At 36.9% G+C, this 22,790-nt stretch overlaps 1 protein-coding gene across 5 annotated transcripts in view; it reads left to right on the top strand.

The window, feature by feature from the left end:
* The window catches only part of SHANK2 (SH3 and multiple ankyrin repeat domains 2), a 326,771-nt gene that overhangs the window by 170,158 nt on the left and 133,823 nt on the right, over positions 1-22,790 (top strand). For all 5 annotated transcript variants that reach the window (XM_087742627.1, XM_087742637.1, XM_087742639.1 and 2 more), the window contains 2 exons: positions 13,380-13,462; positions 15,079-15,203. In XM_087742627.1, coding sequence (XP_087598753.1) covers positions 13,380-13,462; positions 15,079-15,203 — 208 coding nt within the window. The remainder of the gene's footprint in view (positions 1-13,379; positions 13,463-15,078; positions 15,204-22,790) is intronic.

The raw sequence follows: 22,790 nt of genomic DNA on the forward strand, positions 1-22,790 counted from the left end.
TTTAATACAATTTGGAAAATTATATATATGTTTAAGTGATAATTAAGGCATTGTAGATTTTGTAGAACAGGTGGAGATGTAAAATGTGAAGTTTTTCTTTTACAGTTATTTAATTACTAATGAAAATGATCTTACTTGCTACTAAAGAACTTCGGACTTTGCCTCCCCTGCTGTTGTGTGCTGCCACGACTGAGCTTTTTATGATGGTGACTACAGAAAATACTTGAAGTAATTGCTAAAATAGGAGGTAGAAAGGGGGTGTGTGTGTATGTATCTGAACTGTAGTATCTCTTCATTGAAACCTGTAATATAATTGCATGAAGATGCAATATTAAAGTCTAATACAATTACAGGAAGATGCAAAACTATATGGTGAGTGGTAAGAGTCCCCATGAACTTGTAAGTGCATTTTTGTTTGCTGCTTAATAGTGAAGTTTGTTTAAAGCACTTCAGTAACATCCTGCTTTTAGCAACTAATGGTTTTATAACTAATGGTTAAAATTTGTCAGACATTTTCTGGGCTAGATGTTTGCCTAAATTTTTAGTGGTAAAGTGTTAGCAAAGAAAGACCAACCGTTTCCAAGACCAGAGTTGAAAAAAATATATATATAGCCCTTCCCAAACTTAAAATTAAAATGCTCTTTCTGAAAAACTTTAAGGAACCACCTCTAGTGCTAGTGAAAACCTAACTGTGTAACTATGGGTACAGAAGGTCCTGATTGCAAGGGCCGCGATTTGGTGGATGTGCCGTTTCCTGCACAGCAACTGATACTCTCGAGCTCAACAGTATTTTCTCTGTACCTCCTCCGACTGGATGCTGGGGGACAAGACAGATTTAAATGTCAGAACTGAAAGCAGCAGCCTGTGTCCTGTGCATGGGGAGGAATAAAGTTTTCTAAATGAGAATAAACTTTTAAAAAAATAGGAAAAAGGAGTGGAAATGACAGAAGGTGAGGATAGCAAGAAAAGATTGTGAGGGTGTGATACCAGGTTAGTTAGAAACAGGAGCCACATAATTAGAGGCAAGGATAGAGCAGAGGAAAACAGGAGATTAAAATGTTTGGTTTTCGGGGGAAAGGAGAATGATTAAGTTTCTAACAATTAGTGTTTCACATTCGTGTCTCCTAGCCTCCACTGTGATGACTTAGCTTCCTCTATGTGACCTTTAATTCCCTGCCCCACTACACCTTTGGCTGCCTTCCTCTCACCTAATCAGTAGATGAGCAAAAGCCGACATATGGTGCCTCTGATTGTAAGTGATGCATTTTTAAGTTTTGGCAGGCCAAAAGGAACAAATAACTGTTGAGCTCGCACTGTGGGCTTTCCTCCAGTGGGAGCAATGATTTAGACCGCTCCCCCCCCCCCCTTTCCCGCCAAATTTTCACAAATATTTATTGCATTTACAGAACTTGATCTACAAGGCAAATGTCTTATTTTCCTCTCAAAAGAAGAAAATATTGAGAAGTCAGAAAGGGGTTGACTTTCATGCTCTAAGTAAAGCTGGTCACTGCCACTGTGCAAAACATAAGGTTGGTGGGAGGAGGAGGTCTTGTTTTGTCTTGGGACAAATAGATGGGCTGGAGTTGTATTTCTTTATTGGTTGGGTGGGGTCAAACCCTACAAAGAGGGACCTGCTAAAAAGCAAGCAATAGCTGGTGTCAGGCTGTTCACCTGGAATAAAGAAGTTCTGGGCTTGAGTCCCATGTGTGTTAGACTGCTTCCACTTAAACCCATACCTTGTATTGCTGATGAATGCCAAGAACCTGGCGGATAGAGCGATTCTTTATCCAAGGCTTTTGAAATTACTGTTCTTTCGCTGAGCCAAGAGACAGATGCTAGCTCTGTCCTCAGAGGTTGTGGCATGCAGGTGGGGATGCTAGGTTTGAATGATTGGCAGATATACCAATTGAATAGCTGGTGATATTGCTGGGGGTGCCTGCTCTCTCTGACATAAAATTTCATCCCATATTCTGGAGAAATAATGTCTAACGAAGGCTTAATTTAGACTGAAATATATCAACGAAAGATGTGCTTTAATGGATAAGCATTTCACTAAAACTGATTTCATGGCAAAATTCTGAACAGAAGAATAGTGAATGTTAAGTTAAATATGTGCACTAGGAAATAGCAGTAACTGCATATTTAGGAAAAAAGATTGTTACCCACGTGTCTTCTAATTTCTCTAATTTTAAATAAAAAAAAGCATGTTGGGCACAGATAACAGGTCTCAGAATTAGGAGTTTAATGCTACAATTGAAAACCGGGGCTGATACTGAGTAGACTGTGTGACGCTTTAAACTAGCATTTCCGAAGACTGATAGTCTAGCACTGTCAGATTTGTAGAACAGTTGTAGCTATAGGAGAGGTGGTTTATACCTCTACTGTAAACACTTCAAATATCATAAATTCTGAAATACACTTAAAATTAAACTCTGTGCATCTTAAGCGACTCACTCAATTGAGTTGAAATGATAAACCAAAATTTTTTACTGTCTCCAGTACTTACAAAATAAAAGCTTCATTTCTCCAGAAATTACGCGTTAATGCAACCAGCAAGCTATAGCTGAATGTCAAAGGAAAGGGGGCAATAAGGAGAGATTCCAGTTCAACATTCTCTTAATTAAGGAAAGTAACTGCCAATTTAAATAAAGCAGAGTTCTCTCTCTTCATCGGCTAGTATCTGTAAAGTCAGTGATTTTTCACTGCCACCAAAGTTGTGGGCTAAACTGGCCATGCTTTGACAAAATTGCTGAAAATTATGATACTGTTAGACAGGAAAGCTGTTAAGATGGACATTTCTCAAGCTGTTTTGCAGATAAGTAAACAAAATTTGAAGTAGGCTTAAAATAACTCAAGGGCTTAGTGTAATTAGAGAAATGGAGAGAGGGGAAATATATTTCAGAAGAAAAAGTAGAGCTGCCACCTCCTTTTTGACGTTAATGAGATTGTAAAACAATATGGTGATTAGTCAGGATTTTTAAAGGGATATGTGCCAATTAAATGCTAATTGAAGCCACCTTTAATTTCTTTTCAGTAAAATCCTAGAAAATCTAAGTTTTTCACTCTATACTGTGTTTTTAAAGCTCTTGGAGGAAAAAAAAAAAGTGGGAAAATGCTTCCAGAAAAACTTTCCTCTGTGCCTTTGTTAATACCTCATTTGTTTTGAGACTTGAAACTTACTTGTAACATGCCTTATACTGAAGTGTTATAAAATTTTACAGGAATTTTAACAGTGATGATTAAAGCCCTATATGTTTCTGTACAGTGTAGTACTGTACTGACATCTATAAAGCTGAAATGAACAGTCAGGGTTACTCAGACTTCTTGTGGTTAGAGCTGTATTTAGTTTCCAAGGAATGCAGGACAGGAGGACGGTAATTCCTCCTGCTCATCATAGCAAACAGGGTGTGATGGAAACCTTGAGGGATTCCTTAAAGCTAATTTGAAACTCATGGTTATCACCAGTCCTGAAATCACTAGTCTCTTTCCCCTATTTCATAGTTTGTTTATGTTTAGCCTTTAGTATGTTTAGACTCTCTGAATAGCTGAGTGAGCAAATCAAGTTACTATACTGATATGCAGAGTGAGTTTAATTATTGTTATAAACACCTGCAATGTCAAACTGCTACCTTAAAGGGCTTGTAACACATTTTGAAAGTGTTATTAAAACACTTTTTTTTTTTTTCTTTTTACTAAAAGTGTGACTAAAGTCTATTGTAGAAACATGAATCAAGAGATCCTGAGGAAGGCGGATATAATCCCCTGTCTCACCACAGATGTACATGTGCCAAAGCATGATGACAAAACTGTACAAGAAGAAAGGAATACGATGTACCACATTTTTCAGTAAGACGGGGAGCAAGTAGCGCAGCTTGGCTGGGGGCTGGTGGAGTACTCCGGGGAAGCACCAACTGTGCTTGTCCATCTCTTCCACCCTTCTCTGCATTTGGCCTTTGGCAGAGACAGGCTGTTGGGCTCCGAGAACTGACATGTGTCCCACCCAGCATGGGTGTGCATATGTTCCAGTGGCTCCCTTGAAAAAGGGAAGGGAAAAATTCAAAGTCCTGTCTGATGTATGCCAACTCTGAGATAAGCGTAGAGATTGATTAGCAAGCTTTATGAGCTAGTTCAGATGCTGCATCAGCCGAAGAAAAATCTTTATTATTATATATAGTTATGGTTTTGTACACTCCTACCATTATCTTAGAACTGGGTTTACTTCCCTGGTTCTACCTTTTTTATTTGTCCTATTTGCTGACCTTGAACACGTTCTTTTCCTTGTTACTGTGGTTGTCTGTGATAGTACAGAACACCTTTAGCAAATACATTTGGAGAATTATTGATTAAAAAAACCTATGTAGAAAAGCAGTGTTGTTAATAATCATTATTATTATTCCTTTCGTGTAAATTCTTTGTAAGATGCTTAGGGAGAAAATTCCTATTTCTGTGTAGCTTGGTGGCAATAGCAGGGGCTGGAACTGCAGCTGCTTTGGAGTAGAAAAATACAAACCTAAAAAGTAAGGTGGATAAATATTCTAGTTACCTAAACACAGGTGTTTGTAGTCTATTTGTTCAAGGCTTATAGTATGAGCAATGAATATTAATATTTTCATAGTGCGGGCTTAGATTGCTCAAATGCTTGATAATTACAACTGAAAATTGCTACTAAGTATCAGGTATAAGTGGAGTGTGCTGTAGGCCAAAATACTAATGTGATTGATGGAACATCTGTATGAAAAGGTTTGAAGGACTGTGCCTTATAAAACTCTCATGTTCTATACTAGAAGGACACCTGCCCAAATGTTTCATGTTTAGTTTTTACTTCGTCATGTGCGGTACTTGAATTGACTAGTTATTTTTAAAATACAAATGAAATTAATTAAGATAGAGGAATGAAGCTTTTATTTTTTTAATCGCACTTTACCACCCTCCTCACCCCACCATGCTTTTTTGTTTTCTCCCTACCAGTGCAGATGCAAGAGAATAATAACAGTTTTCTTAAAAAAAAGACTATATATACTCATTGTATTGTGTGTGTATATATAGTGTGTATATGTATTCATATACAGATATCCATATATCCATACATATGGGTACATATGTATCCCATATACATATTGTGTGTGTGTGTATATATATATATATATATAGGATTGTGACCTTACCACTGATGTTTTTTTTTTCCTTCATATCCTATTCTGAGATTTCTGTATGATATAAAATCAGGCTTTTACTGGATGATTTATATTTCCAGGAAGTTGTTTGACTTCCTGGTTTGCCATATCGATATGTTACTTTAGTGGCTACAGTTTCAGCAACTTAAGGCGAAAACGTCAAGAAACAAAAATAGTCCTAGCTAAATCAATTGACCTGGGTATTGCTTTAGATTACCTACTCCCTTCTCCTACATACTAAAGAATACAATATTAAGTATAATTAAAGGCTGGTATACATACTTAGCAAGAGGAAGTTTCTTGTTGGTTCTACATAAAGAAATTGTCATAAAATTTAATGTTTCTTTTTTAAAACCCATCTTTTCTCATCATATTTTATAGCATAAATTCACTGAAGTATTTATATGTATATATTTATATATATATATATATATATAAAATACTGTTACTTTCTTTAACATAGGTTGCTTCTTTATAATCATGGTTAATCCTTTAGGCAACTCTGTCAATCACAAGGCTGGAAAAAATAGCACAATCCTGATTTCCTAATTCTTATTGAATCACTTCATGACTGGATTTTTTTTTTTTGGTAGCTTAGTGAAGAACTGTTCATTTTTTACCAAGGGTATCAAGTATTCAAAATCCAATAGAGACGGCTTGATTACTTGTTTAAAAGTGTGAACAAAACACCTTTTTAAGTGGAAGAAGTTATATGCCCTATTAAGTTTTACCGCAGCCTGTAATTTCCTCACAATGCAATATACACCTGTGCAATATAGGAATTAGAGAATATCTAAATGTCTTTTACAGCATGTTACAATTTGGCATATACCTCTTTCATCAACAAATGAATTTCAATTGAAAATATGCAGCCTTGTTTTTTCTCTTGATCATAGATCTCTGTGTGACATTGACTGAACTCTGTAGAAACAGCACTGATACAGGAGATCTAAAAGACATACATGGATATAGGAAGTATATAGGAGTATTGCTGAAGCATCCTCTTTTCTTTTCCCATCCCTTTACTTGGCCTGAGCGTAGCCAGCTGAGGAAGACCTGACTATGCCGCATTAGCCATTCAGCCGCAGAGGAAATGTAAACTTGGCTGAGGAGGTATTAGAATATGTCCTTTCTATTGCAATTTGAAGTTATTTGCTACAAATAAAGCCAGAGAGAACAATAGCGCAAGGGTGGTGGTGTTGGTCTTTTTTTCCATCTCTGTTTTTTTGCTTGAGTGCCAACTGTGCCAATAAGGCATTGACACACAACCAACTGTTGGAAGTGCTGGTAAAGATACTGTCGCTGGATGGTGCAGTTTCCTCGAGAGTGCCTGTGAAGCTGGAATCCAGAGGTAGTACTAAGCATTTTATTCCATGCTGCATATCCATTTGCAGCTCTGATTTTGTGATTGTTTTTTTTGGTGAAATAGCAAAATGACTTGGAGTTGCTGTCATTGTGAATGCCTGATGAAATAATACTTATTCTCCAGTGTAGCTGTTTTGAAGACACTAAAGGGTATTTTGAGAACCATATTAGCTTTTATGGATGGGCAGCCTTGTTACCTCCAAATATGACCTCTAATTCACCTAGTTCCATTTTAACAGTAAATGTTGTACTTGTGTGATAATTCTGGATCATGATAATGAAATCATTGTTTGGGGAAACAGCTCAGCTTCAGCCTAACTCCACTTTATGTACAGTAGCTCAATGGAAGAAAACATAGGCTTGTGCCCCAACACCCTGTCTGAAGAAACGAGAAACAATTACATCTGTGAGTTCCTACAAACAATTTTGATGTTTTTTGGGGTAAAGACAAGAAAGGGGAAAGTCCAAACACTGCAAAGAGAGGAAACAATATTTTTACTTAGATACTGTATTGTGAGAATCTCTTGACCTCAGATATTGAAGAGCAGAAAGGATGACCCTGTGGTTTTTGTTCTTCTACGTGATTCCGTTCATCCCTTCTCTGTCATATTTTAATTATTGTACCATCATTATACTCCTTGGACTTCTATCTTCAGCTACCTAATAAGGAGTTTATCAACTTAAAGTTAACTGTTCGCCAGTATTTCTGTTGTAATGACACAGCTTGTGTCTTCCTTGAGTATAATGTTGAGGTACTTATCAACAATCTATTTGAAAATATTTTCTTACTGCCCTCCTCCCAAATAGAACTTGCTATAAACTTCCAGATAAACATACCTTCTAAAGGAGAATCATTTAGATGCATCTTATATGGCTGAAATAATATTGGCAGGATTGATCAGTTTTAGAGAGTAAGATCTGTGCATGTGTTTTTTGACACAAGGCAGGACAAAATATGTAATTGTATGTTTACTGAATATCTCCTGTAAGAGTATATTGTGCTTACAGAAAGCATTGCTAGAAAGTGGGAATAAGTAGTTGAAAAAAGCAAGATGTAGAAAATAAACACGCATTCTGAAAAATGGTAAAACGTGTTTCACCAAAATAGCTGGAAATTATTATTGGTAATTTAAGATGTTATCATAAGAAACTAAGAAAAGATTCTATCAAAAGCAGTAGCACCTGGTTGTGAATTATTTGTTAGCATAATAACATGTCATTGTTCAAAGCTATATCATATATTTACCAAACAAGCACATTCTTAAGAAAAATTGCATTGCAATGCAGTGAAAGACGTCATCATGTGAGGGAAACTCTGCATGTGACAGCAACATATTACAGAGAGGTTACTATGAGTTTGAATGTACGGTTGACTACATCTTGCTGGTTGTGTTTGGGTTGTAAGTGGGTTAGGTAGGGACCCATCTATGTATTTTCCTGTTGGCTGTGCAAAGAACTGTGCTCACTGGTGTAGCTAATACCTCTTGAACAAGTGACTGCTCTTCCACATGTTACCAAAGAGCTGTTCTGTAAGACCTACAGCTGGATGATCAATGCCTGGGAAACTTGAGCAATCACATACAGAGGCTACATTAATCTTGAAGGCTTTAATTACTAGGATGAGCCAATTTTCCTGGAGTCATTACAGTAGATGACTATAAATAGTAACGTTGACCCCTTCCAGCAATGACATCAAAAGTTTTTCCACTGGAAGTCTGTTATAGCTTACGATAAGATCTGCTGTAGACATCATTCCCATTTTATATGGTATCAGGACAGGTAACTTCCCAAAAAAGGGAAATATTTGGAAAGAATATTCTTTATGTGCTTTTAACAGGGATTGACTGTTGGAACATGCAGTAAAGACTTCCTCTTAAATAGATTTCCAGAATGCCCTTTGATGGGCTTGAACGTAACCACCATAAATTGGTGGTTATCTCAGCCTGAAAGGAATTAATGCGACTGCTTTCAGACATTGTATATAAATTTATGGAATGGTTTAGATATTGTTTTATTGCATCTGGTAAAGTATAAAAAAGGCATTTCCTTTATGGTTGGGCTATGATTTGATCCTCCTAACATGTAGCTAGCTGTGATTGAATTTGCAAGAGTACTGAGGAGAGGGCATAAAAAAGGTCTGATGAAGAGATTTGGATTTACTTGGCCAACTGAAAGAGGTGAACTTGGAGAGAATAACTTCTCACTCAAGGATGGAGCAAGCTGTCTGACTGAAGGGTTTGTGGCCTTGAGAAGGCTGCTCGTTTGGTTGTAACTCTGGTTGTTTCAATCTCATGTGTGATCTGTTAGATAACTTTTCTTCCTTGGGAGGCTGTAGTCCAGTTTGTTAAAGCTGAAAAGGTTAGACCTAGATTACTTTTCTAGGGGAAGCATGATTGGAGAGAATCATTAAAATAATTCCTATTTAGATTTGGTTTTATTCTGCCTTAGGAGAGATTGACAATATACCAAATAGCCATTTTTGTTTTCAGATAATGATGATCATTTCCAGAATGGGGTGTACTCTACATGCTGTTTTTCAGATTGAAATCAGCCGTGATACATGCTATCCAAACTTGCCTAAACTTATTCTATGGTCCTGATAGTTTCCATCTCTGTAATTTAGTATTTTAACTTTTGGAGTAAGTCATGCTTTAACATAGGGTGTAGTTATTCTAGTTGTGAAATGGAAGCTAGGTTTCATGGTTTTGCCTCCATCAGGAGCCTGTGCTTCCGACTTCATAAAGGTCTTTATAAAAGACTTTACTGTTCTTCCTTCCTCAAGTATTGTCTGAATGGGCTGTTAGAAAAGTAGAAATTCTTGCTGTCCTGAAAAGTCTACACAAATGGTGGTTGTTATGTTGAACACAACAGTGCTGAGTTCAAATCTCAGGTGTCTGCCTGGCCATGGGTAAATCTCTCTCTTTCCTTTCTCCATTGGTAAGTCTGTAAAATTATGGAAATTCGAATAGCTCTGCACAATTCTTGAGCCTTACAGCGGTAGAGAAGCTACATGAGCTGATGAACAAGTATGTTTTATAATATTTAGTGTTTGGATAAAGCAAAAGTGATTTTAGATTGACTTTTTTTTGGCCTGAAGTTTTTATATTTAAGATTGTACTTCATGCAGAAATATTCTGCACTTGATAGGATGTATTTTGCATTTAACTTTGTATGCAATGAATCTTGGACATATACAGCCCAAAGTCAAAGTAATGTGTGCCCTATTTAAGTAATGAGCTATTGATTTTAAAATTACTCATTTTATTACCATAATAGGGAACTAGTAATATTCTGAAAACTCATCTCTGAAATGGACACTGTTTAATTTCAGTTTGAGATGGGACAGAAATGGACTTCAAGGATTTTACGTATTGGAATGTGGTGTATAACAGATAGCAGGGACTGTTCAGCCTCATGTAGAGCCCTACACTGTACCCAAAGCATCTGTGAAGAAATGCCTCTTCCTCTTGCTTGAGCTCAGACCTCTGAACAGGCTTGTAACGTAACGTCGCCTTTGTCACTGGTAGCTGTACCCTATATGCATTCTGTTGCTAAGTATTTACAACACCTTCAGGATCAAAGAAATGCTGCCAAGAAGGCTCATTGTGAGAAATTTTGACCTACTTTTACATTTGGCACTGCTTTGCCTGCTAGGACCAGATAGACTGTGAACAGACCTTCAGCATGTCTTCAGCAAAGAGGTCCAGTCTGACATTGAGATAAGAGCACCCTGTCATGGCAAAGCAAACAAAAAGCAATATTGCAAACAGTCAGAGGTTAAACTTCTTTTCCTCCCTTCTGCCCCCTTCTCTCGGGGATGCAAAGTGAGTTTGCTGGGAGAAGGGGTGTGGAGGTTGTAAGTTCAGTTCATTTGTGTGTGCGTGTTTGGTTTTCATCCTTTTCCTCCTGCTAGTTCTTAGCTCTGCAGCACTGGGGTGTGTGCAGAGAATCAATTTGCTTTCTGTGATTGCTTTAAACAATTTTAAACTGCTCATGCCATAAGATGATTGCAGGTCCCCTTCTCCTAGCATGTAAATGAGAAGAAAGGGCTACACATCTGATTTTTTCAAACCCACATTTTTGCTTTACAGGCTGTGATGGAGTTTTCCTTATGTAGTACATCACTGAAACAGTATATTAGTAAGCTGTATTTGTCAAATAATAGAGATCAGTTTGTGCATTTTGTTACCAAAAATTCATGTTGCGCTTCTGCTTCCCTTCTTTTTCCTCTCCCCCTTGCATGTAAAACACAAAACTTCATGAAATTTTGGCAATTTAGTATTCCCATTTTCAGTGTCTGAACTGAAGTATAAAACTGTGTAGTTCCTGCAATATATGTGCTGTACATGAAAAGAAAATCATAGGTGGTTTTCATACTTTTAATCTGAACGGCCATAGCCCTCTACATTAGGATGAAGTAAGCGTAACTTGAAAATGCCAGTTTGTTTCATTAGCTGACTGTGAAAGAACCCTAGGTGCTTTCTTTTCTAGGTGTAGATGCCTAACGTTGATCAGGTGAATTGATCCTGAGTTTTCCGAGCACTGTTTTTGCAACTTCAGCCTCAGCTTTTTAAGGAATGATGTTAAGAATTTGTTTGGTTTTTATCAACAAAAATGAAAGAATCAGAGCAAGGTTGGATGAGGTACCCAGCTAATGGGCTTCTGAATTCTTTATATTAATGAATTGAGATGAGAGTGGGATTTGGGTAGGGGAGAGGAGGGGTTTTCTTTGAACCAAACACTTTGTATGATTAGGTTCTTAAAAGTAGCCTTCTGACTTCTATTACGCTATTGATTGTTTACAAGGAGACTTTAAGGAAATGAGTTTTATTAATATGACCGTGTATTAATAAAAATGCTGGAGGCGGCTTTACTGTTGACTCTTCAGTGGATAAGTATGGAGCCTGACCTTGAAAATGTCAGTGGTGAAATGAAGAAAATAAGCCGGTACGCTTGTAGGTTCACTTTCTGTAACATTAGGACGTTGATGGAGGGCTTCAGTGTTACAGTGTGGGCTCTGAGGGTTGCATATTCCATCCCACCCCAATATCCCTGAACAGGAGCGTGTTTGGCTTTCTCAAGAAATAGATGTTTTCTTATTATATCCTTTCCATAGCAGGGGTATCAATTGTAAGAGAAGGTAATGTTTGAATTACACAGTAAATAATAGTAAGTTGAGAGACAGTATCCAAAAGCTGTTGATACTTATGGAGATCATCTGTTGCTCAGAAAGTCACCATTGTGGTAGTTTTAATTCATGTGTTATTCCATTCAGTGGTGTTTAACTACTTTGCAGTTTGGAAGACATAATTACACCATCACTTTAGCAGCAACATGAAGTTGCATCCCGCGGTTAGAGTTGGAAAGTCACCAAGAGGATAGTCTGTGAGACACGAAAGATCTGGAGTTTGGAGGCTGTCCGTTGGTGTCCTGATATCATCATCCTTGTCTTTGTTCAGAGCTTTAAATAAAAAGGTCACACCAATTTCTCTTTAATTAGTTTCCTCCTCCCCTTCTGGATTATTAAAGGCACTGAAGCAGATCAGGTCTCTTATTGTATTGAATGCTTTAGTGACTAGATTCTATACAAGACCAGTGCTAACAATAGTTGGCTAGTAAAACATTAAGAAAAGAAGGGAAAACTTGCTCATACTTCCTTCTGTCTTAAATAGTTTTGCAGGTATTTTAAAGCCAACCTAGCAGCGTGTTTTGCAGTGCTTACGATTCATGAATGCTTAACCCCTGACACTGTCTTTATTCAGAAGAACGTCTTGCAACTTGTGCTGTGTAATGGTTTTATACTTAAAAGAGCGTTCAAAATCTTTTTTTTTCTTTTTTTTACTTTGAGCTTATTTTTAGTAACCTAATGTTTAATGAAAGACACTAAACAACCTAAGGCTTTTATAGAGCATTCCCTGTATATGAAAGGTCCCATTTTAATGTGGATTTTATGCATTTTCTTCATCTACCATCTACTTTTTTCTTAGCCAATGACAGTAAGATTCCTAAGGCTACTTTCTCTTTAAGGACATACTGCTTACATAAATAGTCCTTTACACCATCTCCCTGTTTTATAATATTAATTGTTTATCAGAAGATGGGAAATATTCCTTAGAAATGTGTTTTCCTGATTGTGCATGCCTTGTTACTATTTCAATTATGCAGATTCTTGATGCTGTGGAAATTTGTGCTTGATGACGCCAAGGCAGCTGCACGTTGTTAGCATTGTAGGCTGTCAGATGATCATGTGGGATTCTTGCAGCATGCAACATTCAATAGGATTGAAAAAGGGCTTTTGATGCAAGGCATAGCTTTCAGAATATATTTGTGCCTTTTAGTTAGCTAATATAAAATCATAATTTATTATCTTTAAATTTAAAATGCTGCCTCATTTTTCTTCTGGTTGGTTTCATTTTGGCTTCACTAGAAGATGCATCTGGTACATCCACGATTGAGGAGTTTATTAATGATACTGTCGTTCAGTTCACTTACTTTTTTTCCTTTTAGAGTCCTGGCTAGCCCACAGATTACATGATCACATGTTCATTCAGTCATTCATATAGAACACAAACCACCATGCATGATTTCTTCTTCTTTCTTTTTCCTCTCTGCCTTTTTTATTCCCTTTAAGTTGCTTTGTCATGTTCTCTTTTATCATTAAGCTTAGTCTTTGTCTTCCCCTCGCTACTATTTGTTCTTTATTTTCCCATGCTTGGTTACTGCAATATTATTTGATTAACGGGCTGTGATGATGATGAACCTGCACACTGGAGGAGCAGCTACTACAGTGGTGATGAAGGGATGTAATAATGGTCGCTATCCTCGGAATTCTCTCTACAGTGACTGCATAATAGAAGAAAAGGCAGTGGTCCTGCAGAAAAAAGACAATGAAGGATTTGGATTTGTGCTCAGAGGGGCAAAAGGTATGTGCTTCTGTGTGTGTGTGTGTGTGTGTGATGTGCACTGGCATGAAGAAATTTATACATCTCTGAATATAAGCAGGAATTATTCTTGGTGCACTTGGTTGCTAGACAACAGGATTCTCTGTATGCTATACTACTCAGACGGATTTTAGTGGCTTCTGTCTGAAGCAGTTTGCATTTTTACATGGGAGAAGCACTGTATAATCGTTTTGGTGGGGAGAAAGTTTTGTCTGTATTTTTATTGTCTTGGTATATGTATTATTTTGTCATTAATCTGTTTTGTTATGCAGTTTACCTAACTATGGGAAACCTGCTTTCCTTATAAAACCTGCTTCTTTATTTCAAATGTCAGTCTATTTAAATAGGTCTACGAATAGAGATAGACAAGAGAGTGATGTTTTGTTTAAAATAGGTGTGGATCTTCTGCAAGGTGACATTGGTGCAGTTTTAGTATGAAAATATGATCTTTTTTTATATCTTCAGAAGCTGCACGTATGTTGCATGGCCTGTAGTGTGCTCATTTTAAAAGCTGTTCATATGTTAAGCTGCATGTTACTTTTCTGTAGACTAAAATCTACAATAATGGCATTCTTAAGAGTTAAAAAAAGCATTCTATTTAATGCTTTGCTTTTTAACTTTCAGTCCAGTTTGCTCCTTTTGTATTTAAAAAAAAAAATATGATGGTATGTCCCATCTCTTGCTCCCCCTCATTTTACATGGGTTCTCCCTTGCCTTGCTTGAGCATGAAAATTATTCCATATCTTCATTCTTGGGACATCGTTTTTGCTCTCCCTGTTCCCTCACCCCCAAACCAGTGCCACCATAGATTTTCAGTGTTGTAAAAGCTTTTCTAATTTTAGCTAAATAAAAATTTTTGGAGTTCTACTAGGAAAGCCAATAGTGCTACCTTTTACCTAACCCATCGGCAGGAGTTGTTTGTGCATCGAGCAGAGGTTACTCCCTCTGAGTAAGCCCAACAATTGTCCCCAGATTTTCTCTGTAACAGTGAGGGCACCTCAGGTGAAAGACCCAAGGACTTTTCTGCTTGTACGTGTACGTGACAGAGAGAGAGAGGGCTGTTCCAAGGCCTGCTGTGCCTCCTTGAGTAAAAAGTGATTTCTTCGGTTATTTTCTTTGTAATATACATCTACATCTGGGAGAAAAATTCAGTTTGATCTTTTTCATCCTTTCCCACCCACCCCATCCCCCCAGTTCGGCTGGATGCTCTCTTCTGGCTACAGTACCTAATTCATTTTTAGTTGGATGTTTCCAGAGTTACAAGCATTTTGCTAGGCATACAAAAGGGTTACTTGAACTAATACTGAATATCCTGGAATACTCAGAATCCAGCTGTTGCCTCATACAGCTTGATTTGGTTTGTGTCAGTAAAGAAGCATGTATTTTTCTCTCTGAATTGAAGACCTGTGGATTGCTATTGCAGAGAGACTGCACTCTGTTCCCAGCATCTTGATATCCTCTGAGGCAGAGTCCTCTTACTTTTAGCACCCACCATTTTTTAACCATCAATTTGAATGGCCAATAATAGGCCTTTAGTCAAGTGGTATTTGCAAGCACTCCATAACTTTCTTTTTTTAATGTGGTATTTATTTTTAAAGCTGACACACCAATTGAAGAATTCACCCCAACTCCAGCCTTTCCTGCTTTGCAGTACTTGGAATCTGTGGATGAAGGGGGAGTAGCATGGCAAGCTGGCCTGAGAACTGGAGACTTTTTGATCGAGGTAGGAGATCCTGAAATTTGATTCTCAGTGCTCTGTTGGGGAAATAGTGATGTTCCCTTTGTAGAATTTACTTTGGAAAAAGTGTGTGATGCTTCTGAACAGAAGTTCAGTGGACTAACACCAATAATGTACTTCACTTTATCTATTTTAAAATCTCATGCAGCATTTAGGAAAGCAGTTAAAAAGAGCAATGTTCAGGTTGGCTGGGAATTTTCTATTGGTTCTTTTTGTTGTTTGGTAATACACTATCAGAGAAATTCGGGAGTTTTTATTCTTCTTTGCGTTATTGAATTGAAATTTAGATTAACGTCAATATCTATTGTAGGCTATCAATTCTGTGGTCTTCTAAATATTTTTACAGTCACCAGAATTAATGACTTTTTATGCAACGATTTCTGCAATCAGAAATATCAGTGATCTAGTGCTGTTTAGAAACCATGGAGAATAAAGCAAATTACTTTGGCTTGAAATTACATATTTCCAACAGTGCACTGTAAATACAATCATACAAAAAAATAAGCAATGGATGTTATCGCAATATAAATTACTTTATAAGAAGGGTATATTTAAATACTCTCTTCATTCATACCAAAAATTTCTTCACATTTTATATTTTGGAGGATTTTTGGTTGGTATTTTAGGTTTTGTTGAAATAGTCGGTACTCCTTTTTAGTGTTACTGGGCAGTTTGCAACAAAATCATGATTTGGGCTTTTCTTCATCTTCCCCCACAACCTTTTCATGACCAACAAAGCAATGCTGTGATTCTGTGAAACTAGGTATCTGAAAATAAGTCTTTTAGGATGGATCGACCGAGTCTTGTCTGCAAGATCTATTGATTTTATTTTATTTTTTCTTCTTCAGGCACATATGTGTTTTGTTAAAGTATTTACTGGTGCTCCAACATTTATTTCTGCAGAGCTGGCCTTTGCTTTCGGGAGAGGATATAATATGCAGCTTTTATTTGTTGGGTGCATTGAACTCCCGTGGTGATTGAATGTAAATAGCTGCACCGCTTCTTCACATTGTAACAATGAAAGAACAGGCTTTGCAGACTTCTAAAGTAAATAGATGTGCGTTTTTATCTGTGCCTTCAAAGTACATTTTTCTTACTGTTTGTTTACTTAAGAATAAGCATTCAGCAAACTATTAAACAATAGCTTACAAATTGTACTGATACGAAATCTGTGCAAGGACGCTTTCGAAACTGATTATTGACGTTAGGTGTGTGGGTTTTTTTAAACAATGCTTTATTTTTAGAAGTTGATTTCTTGTTAGGCTTTTAGTCTATAGGAAGTATGAATAATGTGTACTGGCTGATTTCACGGATGGATTTGATGGTGAATAATGTGTAATTTAATGGAGAGGATTACAGAATGATAAGTATGCATACGGATTTTTTTAAGATCTCTGAAGGCATGCAAGAAGTCTGGGTAACTGATTCTGCACAAAGCTTTACTGGTTTTTTTTTGGCAAATGAAAGAAGAATTATAATGAATTGTCCAGACAATTTACTCCTAGCCTTAGCTTAGAAGAGCAGTTAAACATGCACATGCATTGCTGAATCAGGACATTAAACCATACTCTACACAGTCCAGCATATTTGTAATTAATTCTGAAAGAAGCAGTTGTTACATGCAAACCAAATCTATTTCTGTGTAATTTATGTTCATCGGGGTTATTCTGTTCTGCATTTTGCAACTTAATTGAGAGGATATGGTAATCCTGAAAAATCACAACTTTGCTGCTGTTGAAGACTTTTGTGTTGGAGAAAGGCAGGGTTTTTTTCTATTTTATGAACTACATGTGCAGTGCACAATACTCTCTAGCTATAGAAAGCCATCTTTGAAGATATTTCCACCGATGCAAAAGATACTACTGTTGAAATATAAATGACTGGCCCACCTGCACTTCTAGGAATGCCAAGCTACTTTATTTCTTGTGTTGAACTGCGAAGAGTTAAATGTACTATGCATTGCAGCAAGTGGTTATCATGACTGGTGTAGTTAGTCTGTCTTATTGTTAAATGATTTCTCCCCTGACTCTAAAGTTTATGCTGCTGTGTGTAAGTGCCACCTCAACCATTTGTAAGTAATATAATGCATTTATCATAAATGTCACATGAATAATAAAAGAGTTAACGGGCAACTAGGATCCTAATTAGTCCCATTTATAACACTTGCAGCAAGCATCAGGCTTCAGGGAAGTGAGAGTCCAGTCTGGCAGAGGGCAAAATGCAAGGGAGAGCAGATGTTTTGCTCTTGCTCGAGGAGGGTTTGGTGGCTTGGGGTCACGGAGATAAGGGGAACCTTTTCCCTTACTCCTCACTATGGAAAGATAGGTTTGACAGGAAGATAGGTCCTTTTTATGGAAGCATGAGAGTAGGTGAAGAGAAGGCATGATTGCTTCATGTGTAATTATGGTCTCTGGATCTTCTGAAGGGGGTGAAACTTCAACAATAGCTACTGAGCATGCTAAAGTAGTTCAGCATTGAAGATGATGTGTGTTGAGCAGAACAAATAAAAGATATATACGGAAAAGGAAGAAAAGGCGTTGTCTTGCTTCAGCAGGTAACAGAATAGATATTAGCTGGAACAGGGTTGGCACAGTTTCATTTGACTGAGTTTTTATCAAGTTTGCATTTTTTCTGAAAAGCCACGTGATACTGATTTGTCCAACCTGGACAATTAATTTTAACATGAGACTTCAGAGATTAATGTTAAACTTGCCCATGGAAATAGTGCTCGCAGACTTTTAGTTGTCATTTCTGACAATACATGGTTTTTCTCCTTGATTCAAATCCAGTCGTATTTTTTGTGATAAAAATTGTAATGCGTGTAGTGGCTTTTGTGGATAGAGCACAAATAAAATGTATTGGAAAAGCGCATGAGTAGTTTTAGAGCTGAAACAGTTAGCTAGAGACAGCTGTCATTATATGTGGATTTTCATAAGCAATTCCACAGTTGCCGATTCGTGTGATTTTTCTTAGCTTCGATAAACAATCAGAAATGGAGTATGGTTATGAATTGGTTGTTATAACTGAGAGAGATTGTATAGCTTGCCCTATTTGCTATTTTTCAGGTTTTTGGCTGATGTTTTCTTGAATCTTGGTATCTTCCCAATTAAAAAGACAGATAAAAGTAAAGCAATGCATTAGTGCAAGTGCTCTCCAATCTAAAAATTATGGTTTCCATTAGAAGGGAATTTAAAAAACGACAATCATCATTAATGTATACACCAATTCTAAAGCCATTGTAGGTCGTTGTTAATTCTTTGGAATGCCTGGATGTCTATAGTACACCTGTGCAAGTTTGTAAATGCTTAATCAGAAAAAATCAAACCATAAGCCGATTTGATTTGTTACTTGAAATACTTGCAAGAAAGAAATGTGTTAGCTCTGACTTTAAATCTCTTATTTATGAATAATCTTTACGTGCCTATCCCTTCCTTATCTTTGTTTAGTGTAGTAGTCAAACTAAGTATAAATAGAGGAACCATTGAACACTACCGTTCAGAGTGCTGCCTTACAACTCGACTTAAAGAATTCTTTAAGCTGGGGTTGTGTTTCCTTTTGAGACTTGCTTTGGTGATGTATACAAGTATAACCATCTTTAAATAAAGTGATCTGTTAAAGTGGAAGAGATTTTATAATTCAGAATAGTTTTCTGGGTTTTTACTGGGATATAGACTATCTTACTAAATAAAAGCCCAGTGGCTTATTAACTATGTGTTATTGTTGTACCCATGAGTGTGCACCTGTTTTGCAGGTGTTGCATGATGTGATGTGTGGGGATTTTTCGTCTGCCACAGAGTATATCTCATATCAAACAATAACATTATAATATCAATACTTAGAAAGTGAAACTAATTCTGCAGTACTTTACCAGAATAATGCATTTGTTCTCTAAATGAGGCATTGCAGTTTGCATTATAGTGCCATAAAATCACTTATTTTTCCAGATAAATTGAAATGTTATTGTCTTCACAATAGGATGGCTGCTTATTCACATTCCAGTTAAAATGTAAACTAGATAAAACCAGTGTATTATCCATCAAAAAAAAAAGGAGGAAAAAAAAAATAGGCAAAATCCAAGGTGTGATTTGAGGATCAAAACCAGAGATGGTAATAGAAGAAATCTCATCATTTTGCTGCAGAACAGTTCAGTTGGTACTTGTACTAAAACATGCAATACAGTCTGTAGTAGAACAGCCTGTATTTCTTTATCCTCAAGAGCTTACAGAATTTACTAGTACAAACTTTTCTTTAAGTAGTGATAGGTGGAAAATAGACATAATCTTATTACAGACAGCACTATTTTATCATTGTATTAGATAAAGGTATCTGTCCTCTCACTGCGTGTAGGAAGTAACAATAAGCATTTAGGGAGACATTTAAAATATCTGGAATACTTTTTTTTTTTTTTAAATACACATGCACACACACAAGTAACTTTAGATTTATGTTTAGCAATAGGTTAGATTTTTGTTTTGTTCCAGTAAACACTTTATACAAACTTCAAAACTGATCTGGAAAGCAAGCTTTTAACTTCATTGTTTTAACTTAGACTATAGTCATTATGAATATTTTTGGCAAGCATAGCAATGTTATGGCTTACATTTGTATTCAATGGCTGGATGAATTAGTGGTTTTACAAAGCCATCTGTTAATGATTTAAATCCTTTCAGCAATAGAGAAACCTTCCCATCCTTAGATAATCTTCATTAATTGCCCTGTGGCTGCGGTTTCTCTTATTCCTAGTGTGAACCTCACTAGCTTCTGCTACCAGATATAAATCTAATTTTTTTTTTTTTTGGGCAGCTACATGCGGACCATGATATTTTTTCTCTCTTCGAAATAAACTGAGGCTTTGTTAGTGTCTTTGTAATAAAATGGATTATCACATTGCAATTTTTTGCAGTTGTTTTCTGAAAGTTTGTTCATATCCTCCCAAAAGTGCGAATGCCAGCTCGATGCAGTGCTTAGTAAGAGCCTCCCTAATATTGTGTGTAGGAGGAAGAAATTAAAACCAACAATATTCTCACATTTTTGTATGCTGTCTTTACCTCTCACACTTAGGGCCTTTTGGTGGACCAAAAGAGTAAGGTCCGCCTTAGTTCACTGTCTTGCATTAGGGTTTTTTTGTTGCCCATTTGGCTGCTCCTCCTGCCCATGCAGTGAGCCTCCCCTTTTGCTTGTTAAGCAGGAGATCGGCCAGGCTCATTGCAGCGCACTCTGAGCTGTTCTGTTCCTAGACAGCATCTAGTTTGGGTTTTGGTTCAACTGTACAAACAATATTCTTGCATCTTTTTAATGATGAGAGATTTACCAAAACTACAACAGTACTGCAATGTTTCAGCACACACACACACACAGATACATGTGTAATATATACTGAAAGTTCTTGTGTGTGTGTATGTATGTGCATGGCTATTGTAAGGGTAGCAGGGCTCTCATTAACCTGCAATCTGAGGTACAGCAGACCTTGCACATCTAGGCTGGGCACCAGTATTTTTAAATCTGTATATTTAATCGATACATAGTTTGATCAACCAACCGTTAGAGAAAAAAGGTAATTTCTGTGTACCAGTTAGTCATAATCCTCTTGGTGACATCTGAATATGATGTCTATTAAGCATAAGCGTACCCCTGACATTTCTTAAAATGCAAGTTGTCAGAGTCCAAAGGAAACTTTCTTCCTGTTTTGATTTTGAAATTCTTCCACTTAAGCGTAACTACAGATGTATTGGAGAAGTGGGACAGTGGGGTCTTGGAAAAAGAGCACCTCTGGTACAGGTGTTGAACAGTCTGGTGTATCTGCACAGTCTCTGACCCAGCAGATTAATTTTTTGCTTGATGGAAAAGTATTTTGCTTCCTTCCCACTTAAACTTAGTGAGTGAGGGTTTGTGTTTGTTTGGGTTTTTTTCCTTAATTTATGTTTTTAGTGGGTGATGGCAGCTGAATGAAATTACTGTTCCTTCAAAGTGCTTTGGATCTGCACAAAAGCACTGTAGAAAAATGACAACTATTTTGAATTGTTCTTTTTATCTGTTTAAATGCAGCCTCTAACCTGTAGGAAGTGATGGTATTCCAAATGTGCTCAGTGTGATCATAAAAAAGATGGACCAATCTTGTTTAATTCTAAAAATACATTAATAAGACTGTTACCTTTTCGGCATAGATGGAAATGGGCAGACAAAGAAGAATTTGGTTCTTCCAGGAGCTCAGTTATTCACGCCTAAGCAAATAAAATGCTTTAAAATAAGACTGAAAAGCAGACAAAAATGAAATCACTTTGCTGTTGTCATACATACAAAACCAGGCTGTGAGCAAAACTGGGAAGCATTTTCCTTTAGCCTTCATTCTACATGAGGTGTACTCTGGGCTTGTAATCCCAAGGTGCAAGAGAAAATGGTGCTATTTGTCTGATTTCCCAGAAATGTAACAAGTACCTATTTGATACTGAGAACTGATTTTTATGCTTCTTTGAGAGGAGGATTTGGAAGGAATTTTGGTGACAATGGCAACAGTCAGAATTAGCTCTGTGTCCGTTCAGTTCTCCATTATCAGTTTTAATGCATTTTGACCTAGATGTCACAGTATTTTTAAGACAAGTTTGCTAACATTTCTATTATGAGGGATTCTGCTGAAGCTCATGAGACTGTGTGGAGTGTGGAGCTGTCCACAAGGAGCTTTTTGACTTCTTTTGAGTATGAAAACCAGTATTTCCCTGACTTCCTACTACAAAAGCCTCTAAAAATAGCAAATCTGTTTAAAGATAAGCTGCTTATTATAAATAGCTGGTTCTTGGCCACCTAGAAGGCAGCCAGTGGCATCCAGCCATCTTGGCCATCCAGTGTTTCACATAAAGCACAGCTGTGGATGGTCTTGACTCTTGCAGATGGCTGTCTATCCTCAGTTCGAATAATACAAGAATAATACAACTCTTCCATTTCTAGAGCTTAGGTGTTGCGGTTAGGTGTTAAGACTAATAACACCATATAAATAAATGCCGTTTTTAAGGTATAGTTTGGAGATTTCCAGAAGACAATATATTAAAATTAATTTCTCTGAAGCCTGTTGGCTTTTTTTAGTCTCTTGATACTATGGAAACCTGGTTGCTGGAATGGAGCTATATGAAAAACAGTACTTGTGCCTGGTATTTTAGGGGAGAACGTACAATTTCTTTTAATTGTGGGATGTTGCTACAAACCTGCAAAATTACAGGTGAAGGAAAACAGATGAGTTGTTTTAAATGGTGGAGAATTAATTGATAAATTCCTGTTGTTGAGTGCTGCAGTAGATGTAATACCTGGAATTTTTCTTTTTTTTTTTTTTTTTTTTTTTTTTTTTTCCTTTTTTTGGGCTTGTAAGCATCTTACAAGCAGGAGAAATACTGTAACGTGGAGTTGCATTGTGTGTCTACATGTGTTTTGTTGCCAGTTTTTTTTCTTATTCTGAAGCTGGCAATCAATTTGTGTGGTGCTGAAAAGCTAAGTTCATCTGCTAGTGGTGTTTCATGAACCACAACTCTGTCCAGACATTAAAAGGAAGTTGCTGGATATCTGATAATCACATGCTTCGTGAGC

This window comes from Nipponia nippon, unplaced genomic scaffold (assembly GCF_047370975.1).
Source record: "Nipponia nippon isolate SJK-2023a ecotype South Korea unplaced genomic scaffold, ASM4737097v1 scaffold_10, whole genome shotgun sequence".
Lineage (NCBI taxonomy): Eukaryota > Metazoa > Chordata > Aves > Pelecaniformes > Threskiornithidae > Nipponia > Nipponia nippon.